Source organism: Telmatherina bonti (assembly GCF_933228915.1).
Source record: "Telmatherina bonti genome assembly, chromosome: 24".
Classification (NCBI taxonomy): domain Eukaryota; kingdom Metazoa; phylum Chordata; class Actinopteri; order Atheriniformes; family Telmatherinidae; genus Telmatherina; species Telmatherina bonti.
Window position 1 is genome coordinate 32,119,038 of NC_136633.1, and position 7,746 is coordinate 32,126,783.

The 7,746-nt window shown below is 57.7% G+C and overlaps 1 protein-coding gene across 2 annotated transcripts; it reads left to right on the plus strand.

The window, feature by feature from the left end:
* The first annotated feature begins 1,188 nt into the window (after positions 1-1,188).
* LOC306773953 (retinol dehydrogenase 7-like) lies at positions 1,189-3,642 on the plus strand. Of its 2 annotated transcripts, none has more exons than XM_079263902.1 (5): positions 1,189-1,281; positions 2,117-2,431; positions 2,526-2,784; positions 2,882-3,045; positions 3,119-3,642. In XM_079263902.1, exons 1-5 carry the CDS (start codon positions 1,239-1,241, stop codon positions 3,340-3,342), a joined length of 1,005 nt encoding a protein of 334 aa, XP_079120028.1. In that variant the 5' UTR covers positions 1,189-1,238; the 3' UTR covers positions 3,343-3,642. The 2 variants fall into 2 exon arrangements, with proteins under 2 accessions (XP_079120028.1, XP_079120029.1); XM_079263903.1 differs by lacking the exon at positions 1,189-1,281 and adding an exon at positions 1,288-1,442.
* Positions 3,643-7,746: the final 4,104 nt, after the last annotated feature.

Below are 7,746 nucleotides of genomic sequence, written 5' to 3' on the forward strand. Positions count from 1 at the left end.
CCACAATCCATCAGGCACACGAACACGCTTAGAGGGTTGTCAGTGGTGCGCCTTTCACCTTTCACTGCCGGCCCGTCGCCTACCAGGGGTATGCATGGTGGTTGACCCCTCAGTCGTCACCAAAAGCCGGGACCTTTTCTTTGCGATCTGTCATCAGCTCCTCATCCTCAGTAGATGACTCGTTATTTGGTAAAAAAAAAAAAAAAGACGGATCATTACTTTCTGATTCCTCCACGGTCTCATCAGAATCCTCCACTTAGCTTCTTCTCCTCCTTCTTTGCCTCTCCATTACTCACTTCTTGGAACAATAACCAAGCTTCTTTGGTGTTCATACATCACTTGTATTTATCCATTTGTCAATTTTAGTGTTTCTAAAACCCTCTTTCTCACTCTCTGACAGCTGTCAAACTCACGTGCGTTACTAAGCAACCGGGAGTGGCGCGGAGACATCTGCCAGATGAAAACAATAGATTTAATTATCCCGTTGGCGGTTCGACATATTTCTGCTCAGGTTTCTTTTTGCTGTGATCCAACACTCAGCAAAATGCACTGTAACTTCACTGGAACCATTTCAGGAAAAGTGATGAATTGAGAGAAGTAAGGATTTCATTTTGACTGTTTGAAAAGCCAAGGAGGTAAAAATGACCCGCTTGGTGGTTCTAGTGAGGAAATGGTGCATCATTTCAGACAGGTGACACGAACATTAAAACGGAATAAAAACATGCATTTTATATCCTTATTTACTGAAAATGTACAACAAAAAGAATAAAATACAAGACAAAATACTTTAACACGAGTTTGAATTGGATTTGGGACGTGTGGCGGTTGCCGTGGTGACAGCTGGTGGTCACGTGATCTGCGCCCGCGCAGGCCGCTTCGTGTCAACAGGGTGAGTCCAGTATGTGGAGGGGGGACGGGTTCGGGACTGGTGTGGAGGTTCGGAGCTTAACCCTTTCAGCCCACCTCAGCTGTTAGCTCAGTTAGCTCCAGTTAGCTCCGGGTTAGCTGTTAGCCACAGGCAGGTCGGAGTTCGCTGATGTCAATCATCCGCCCCCCACGCCCACAGCCCCCTCTCAGCTCCACCTCTTTGCCCATATTTGTATTTTCCGTGAGACGATGCGTGTGACGTTGCCAAGATGGCGACGGTAGGGCCCGCCCACCGAGCGCTTCAGAACGCTACGCGTGACGTCACGGAGGCCGCGCCCCACTTGTGTTTATTTGGTCTTGATGTTTCCACGATGTGTCAATCCGCGTGGGGTGGGTCCACGGACAGCCGCGCAGGTAGGAGAGCTTCACGCAGCGGGACGAGCTGCGTGGTTTGAGCTGGAAGTCGCTCACATGCAGAAACATTTCTCTGGGTGAAAAGTTTTTTATTTAGCACGTTTAAAGTTCAGATTTCTGTCTTCTGGTTTCCACGTGTCAGGAAAAGTTTCCTGTTTCAGGTAAAAAATAACTGTATGAAGCGTATTTATCTAAAGCAGGCCAGAGTCCAGCAGTCCTGCCTGCCTGCCTGCCAGTCAGGAGCTAAATCTGCTGTTTGGTTAGTTTATGTTTGTTTGGTCTTCTCACACTTTAGGACAGTTATGGAATAATTACTAGATATTCCGACCAGAATCAGCAGTTTGATGGAGAACCAACGCAGATTCCAAGCAACATTTGGATTCTTCTTTCTCTTCAGGACAACGATAAAAACAAGAACGATTAGAAACAATGAATCTTTTAAACATGTTTTAGATAAAAGTCTGAAAAAGAATTAAATCACAAAAAAGTGATTAAACTGACAATGAGGAAGAAATTAGAGGATTAGAACTCTTATTAGAACTCTTGGAGGAGAAACACTACATGTTGTGTCTGGATTGTAGACCTCCTGGACGGATAGAAACGCTGGAAAACCTCCGTAGACCAGCTGGAGGGTCACATGACCATCCCAGTTCCACGCTGCTGGTCCTGGTGTATACAAAGTGGAAACTCTGGGGTTCACTGGATACCTGGCTGAGGGTTAGAAACCCTGGTTTCCTTTTTCTAGATTTAGTTATTGGTCCATTGATGGTTGATGGGTGTTGATCGGCCGGCCGTTACGTCCTTCGTCAGCATTGTTTTGTTGTTGAACTTGCAGACATGTTCCTGTACCTTTTGGGCTTGGTCGTCCTCTTCTACCTGTACCGCTGGATCAGGGAGCTTCCCCGGGTTTCCGACAAAGGCAGCAAGCATGTCTACATCACAGGCTGCGACAGCGGCTTCGGTAACCTCCTGGCTCGCCATCTGGACAGGAAGGGCTTCCGAGTCGTAGCAGGCTGCTTCACTGAGAAGGGGGAGGAGGATCTGAGGAAGTCCTGCTCTGGAAACCTGATGACGGTACACCTGGATGTCACCTCTAAGGACAGCATCGACGAGGTTGCAGCCGCCATTAAGGAGAAAGTGGGCGAGCGTGGTGAGGCTGGCGGTCTGAAACCAGTCTGGTTTTAATGTTTGGCAGAGTGGTGCCCGATGTTCTCCAGAAGGTTTAGTTTTCTATGTGTTGGCAGGCCTGTGGGCGGTGGTGAACAACGCCGGCGTCGCCATCCCCTCCGGACCCTGCGACTGGCACACCCTGGAAGACTACAGATCAATGCTGGACGTGAACCTGAACGGGGTGATTGGGGTGACTCTGAGCGTCCTGCCGCTGATAAAGAAGGCCAGAGGAAGGGTGGTGAACGTAGCCAGCGTGTTTGGAAGGATTAGCCCTACCGGGGGCCCCTACTGCGTGTCAAAGTACGGCGTGGAAGCTTTCAACGACAGCCTGAGGTGAAACATTAACTCACGCCATGAATTGATCAGTCTGTGTGTCAACAGGAAAAAGGTTTTCTCAGGTTGTCCTGACAAGATTTAATGTCTCTGTAAGGTTAAATATGGCTCCTTTTGGGGTCAAAGTCCTCTGCATCGAGCCGGGTTTCTTCAAAACCAACGTGACGGACGGCGCTGTCCACACCAGAAATGTGACCATGCTGTGGGAGAGACTTCCACAGGAGGTCAAGGACGACTACGGAAGCAAGTATCTCCAAAAAGGTACGTCTGGATTGAGTTTTATGTCCTTTCTGGTTCTCTGACTTTGATTTGACGTATTGGGACCGCCTTACAGCGATAGCAGAGGTGAAAGACAAAGTCCCGAAGATGAGCGATGGGGATCTGATGAAGGTGGTCAGCTGCATGGAGCACGCCATCTCCGCCGTCTGGCCTCGCAAGCGGTACTCCCCGGGCTGGGACGCCAAGTTTCTGTGGCTGCCGCTGTCATACATGCCGTCCTGCGTCACTGATTACATCATCCTGAGAGGAGGCATCCCCATCGCCAAGCAGATCCAGTAACGCTGCAGAGCTTGGAGAGCTTTGTAGGTCCAGGTACCTTCTCCTCCCTGAAAGCTGCCTGATCTTCACCTTCACTGCAGTGATTATAGGCTTGTGCAATAAAACATACCGGCGCCTTCAGAGTCCACATTCCTCAGGAAGCTGAAGTTCTGCTCATTTTTAGCTCCAGTTTTTACCCCCGATAGTTTTGCTACAGCATAAAAACAATAAAATGACCAGTTTAAAGAAGTGATTCAGCTCTTATTTCTGACTATTTTGTTTCCGAGAACAACAAGGTTGCTTTTAAATAAAGAGTCGCACCAATCAGCTGGTTTTCTTCTTTATACTTCTTTATGAAACTTCTCACTTTTTGCCAAAAATCTCTTTTTTTTTTTCTCCTTAAATTAGTGAATATACTTGGTCAAACCGCTAAAGGCCGGACCGGTAAGAGCCGGACCGGACCGGTAAGAGCCGGACCACTAAGCCGGACCGGACCGGTAAGAGCCGGACCACTAAGCCGGACCGGACCGGTAAGAGCCAGACCGGTAAGAGCCGGACCACTAAGCCGGACCGGACCGGTAAGAGCCGGACCACTAAGCCGGACCGGACCGGTAAGAGCCGGACCACTAAGCCGGACCGGACCGGTAAGAGCCAGACCGGTAAGAGCCGGACCACTAAGCCGGACCGGACCGGTAAGAGCCAGACCGGTAAGAGCCGGACCACTAAGCCGGACCGGACCGGTAAGAGCCAGACCGGTAAGAGCCGGACCACTAAGCCGGACCGGACCGGTAAGAGCCGGACCGGTAAGAGCCGGACCGGTAAGAGCCGGACCGGACCAGTAAGAGCCGGACCGGTAAGAGCCGGACCGGTAAGAGCCGGACCGGACCAGTAAGAGCCGGACCGGACCAGTAAGAGCCGGACCGGTAAGAGCCGGACCGGTAAGAGCCGGACCGGTAAGAGCCGGACCGGACCGGTAAGAGCCGGACCGGTAAGAGCCGGACCGGACCGGTAAGAGCCGGACCGGACCGGTAAGAGCCGGACCGGACCGGTAAGAGCCGGACCGGTTAGAGCCGGACCGGTTAGAGCCGGACCGGTAAGAGCCGGACCGGTAAGAGCCGGACCGGACCGGTAAGAGCCGGACCGGACCGGTAAGAGCCGGACCGGACCAGTAAGAGCCGGACCGGTAAGAGCCGGACCGGACCGGTAAGAGCCGGACCGGACCAGTAAGAGCCGGACCGGTAAGAGCCGGACCGGTAAGAGCCGGACCGGACCAGTAAGAGCCGGACCGGTAAGAGCCGGACCGGTAAGAGCCGGACCGGTAAGAGCCGGACCGGACCGGTAAGAGCCGGACCGGTAAGAGCCGGACCGGACCAGTAAGAGCCGGACCGGTAAGAGCCGGACCGGTAAGAGCCGGACCGGTTAGAGCCGGACCGGACCGGTAAGAGCCGGACCGGACCGGTAAGAGCCGGACCGGACCGGTAAGAGCCAGACCGGTAAGAGCCGGACCGGACCAGTAAGAGCCGGACCGGACCAGTAAGAGCCGGACCGGACCAGTAAGAGCCGGACCGGTTAGAGCCGGACCGGACCGGTAAGAGCCGGACCGGACCGGTAAGAGCCGGACCGGACCGGTAAGAGCCAGACCGGACCGGTAAGAGCCAGACCGGTAAGAGCCGGACCGGACCAGTAAGAGCCGGACCAGTAAGAGCCGGACCGGTTAGAGCCGGACCGGTTAGAGCCGGACCGGTAAGAGCCGGACCGGTAAGAGCCGGACCGGACCGGTAAGAGCCGGACCGGACCGGTAAGAGCCGGACCGGTTAGAGCCGGACCGGTAAGAGCCGGACCGGACCGGTAAGAGCCGGACCGGTAAGAGCCGGACCGGACCGGTAAGAGCCGGACCGGACCGGTAAGAGCCAGACCGGACCGGTAAGAGCCGGACCACTAAGCCGGACCGGACCGGTAAGAGCCGGACCACTAAGCCGGACCGGACCGGTAAGAGCCAGACCGGTAAGAGCCGGACCACTAAGCCGGACCGGACCGGTAAGAGCCGGACCACTAAGCCGGACCGGACCGGTAAGAGCCGGACCACTAAGCCGGACCGGACCGGTAAGAGCCAGACCGGTAAGAGCCGGACCACTAAGCCGGACCGGACCGGTAAGAGCCAGACCGGTAAGAGCCGGACCACTAAGCCGGACCGGACCGGTAAGAGCCAGACCGGTAAGAGCCGGACCACTAAGCCGGACCGGACCGGTAAGAGCCGGACCGGTAAGAGCCGGACCGGTAAGAGCCGGACCGGACCAGTAAGAGCCGGACCGGTAAGAGCCGGACCGGTAAGAGCCGGACCGGACCAGTAAGAGCCGGACCGGACCAGTAAGAGCCGGACCGGTAAGAGCCGGACCGGTAAGAGCCGGACCGGTAAGAGCCGGACCGGACCGGTAAGAGCCGGACCGGTAAGAGCCGGACCGGTAAGAGCCGGACCGGACCGGTAAGAGCCGGACCGGACCGGTAAGAGCCGGACCGGACCGGTAAGAGCCGGACCGGTTAGAGCCGGACCGGTTAGAGCCGGACCGGTAAGAGCCGGACCGGTAAGAGCCGGACCGGACCGGTAAGAGCCGGACCGGACCGGTAAGAGCCGGACCGGACCAGTAAGAGCCGGACCGGTAAGAGCCGGACCGGACCGGTAAGAGCCGGACCGGACCAGTAAGAGCCGGACCGGTAAGAGCCGGACCGGTAAGAGCCGGACCGGACCAGTAAGAGCCGGACCGGTAAGAGCCGGACCGGTAAGAGCCGGACCGGTAAGAGCCGGACCGGACCGGTAAGAGCCGGACCGGTAAGAGCCGGACCGGACCAGTAAGAGCCGGACCGGTAAGAGCCGGACCGGTTAGAGCCGGACCGGACCGGTAAGAGCCGGACCGGACCGGTAAGAGCCGGACCGGACCGGTAAGAGCCGGACCGGACCGGTAAGAGCCAGACCGGTAAGAGCCGGACCGGACCAGTAAGAGCCGGACCGGACCAGTAAGAGCCGGACCGGACCAGTAAGAGCCGGACCGGTTAGAGCCGGACCGGACCGGTAAGAGCCGGACCGGACCGGTAAGAGCCGGACCGGACCGGTAAGAGCCGGACCGGACCGGTAAGAGCCAGACCGGACCGGTAAGAGCCAGACCGGTAAGAGCCGGACCGGACCAGTAAGAGCCGGACCAGTAAGAGCCGGACCGGTTAGAGCCGGACCGGTTAGAGCCGGACCGGTAAGAGCCGGACCGGTAAGAGCCGGACCGGACCGGTAAGAGCCGGACCGGACCGGTAAGAGCCGGACCGGTTAGAGCCGGACCGGTAAGAGCCGGACCGGACCGGTAAGAGCCGGACCGGTAAGAGCCGGACCGGACCGGTAAGAGCCGGACCGGACCGGTAAGAGCCAGACCGGACCGGTAAGAGCCAGACCGGTAAGAGCCGGACCGGACCAGTAAGAGCCGGACCGGACCAGTAAGAGCCGGACCGGTTAGAGCCGGACCGGTTAGAGCCGGACCGGTAAGAGCCGGACCGGACCGGTAAGAGCCGGACCGGACCGGTAAGAGCCGGACCGGTTAGAGCCGGACCGGTAAGAGCCGGACCGGACCGGTAAGAGCCGGACCGGACCGGTAAGAGCCGGACCGGACCGGTAAGAGCCGGACCGGTTAGAGCCGGACCGGTTAGAGCCGGACCGGTTAGAGCCGGACCGGACCAGTAAGAGCCGGACCGGTAAGAGCCGGACCGGACCAGTAAGAGCCGGACCGGACCAGTAAGAGCCGGACCAGTAAGAGCCAGACCAGTAAGAGCCAGACCGGTAAGAGCCGGACCAGTAAGAGCCAGACCGGTAAGAGCCGGACCAGTAAGAGCCAGACCGGTAAGAGCCGGACCGGACCGGTAAGAGCCGGACCACTAAGCCGGACCGGACCGGTAAGAGCCGGACCGGTAAGAGCCGGACCGGACCAGTAAGAGCCGGACCGGTAAGAGCCGGACCGGACCAGTAAGAGCCGGACCGGGCCGGTAAGAGCCGGACCGGACCGGTAAGAGCCGGACCGGGCCGGTAAGAGCCGGACCAGTAAGAGCCGGGCCGGTAAGAGCCGGACCGGTTAGACCGGTAAGAGCCGGACCGGACCGGTAAGAGCCGGACCGGACCGGTAAGAGCCGGACCGGTAAGAGCCGGACCGGACCGGTAAGAGCCGGACCGGGCCGGTAAGAGCCGGACCAGTAAGAGCCGGGCCGGTAAGAGCCGGACCGGTTAGACCGGTAAGAGCCGGACCGGACCGGTAAGAGCCGGACCGGACCGGTAAGAGCCGGACCGGTAAGAGCCGGACCGGACCAGTAAGAGCCGGACCAGTAAGAGCCGGACCGGTTAGAGCCGGACCGGTTAGAGCCGGACCGGTAAGAGCCGGACCGGACCGGTAAGAG

Excerpts from the sequence above, each read along its gene's own strand:
- LOC306773953 (XM_079263902.1), top strand. The coding sequence starts at position 1,239 with ATGTGTCAATCCGCGTGGGGTGGGTCCACGGACAGCCGCGCAG. Across the intron at positions 2,432-2,525 it reads GGAGAAAGTGGGCGAGCGTG|GCCTGTGGGCGGTGGTGAAC; the intron begins GTGAGGCTGGCG and ends ATGTGTTGGCAG. Across the intron at positions 2,785-2,881 it reads GCTTTCAACGACAGCCTGAG|GTTAAATATGGCTCCTTTTG; the intron begins GTGAAACATTAA and ends TGTCTCTGTAAG.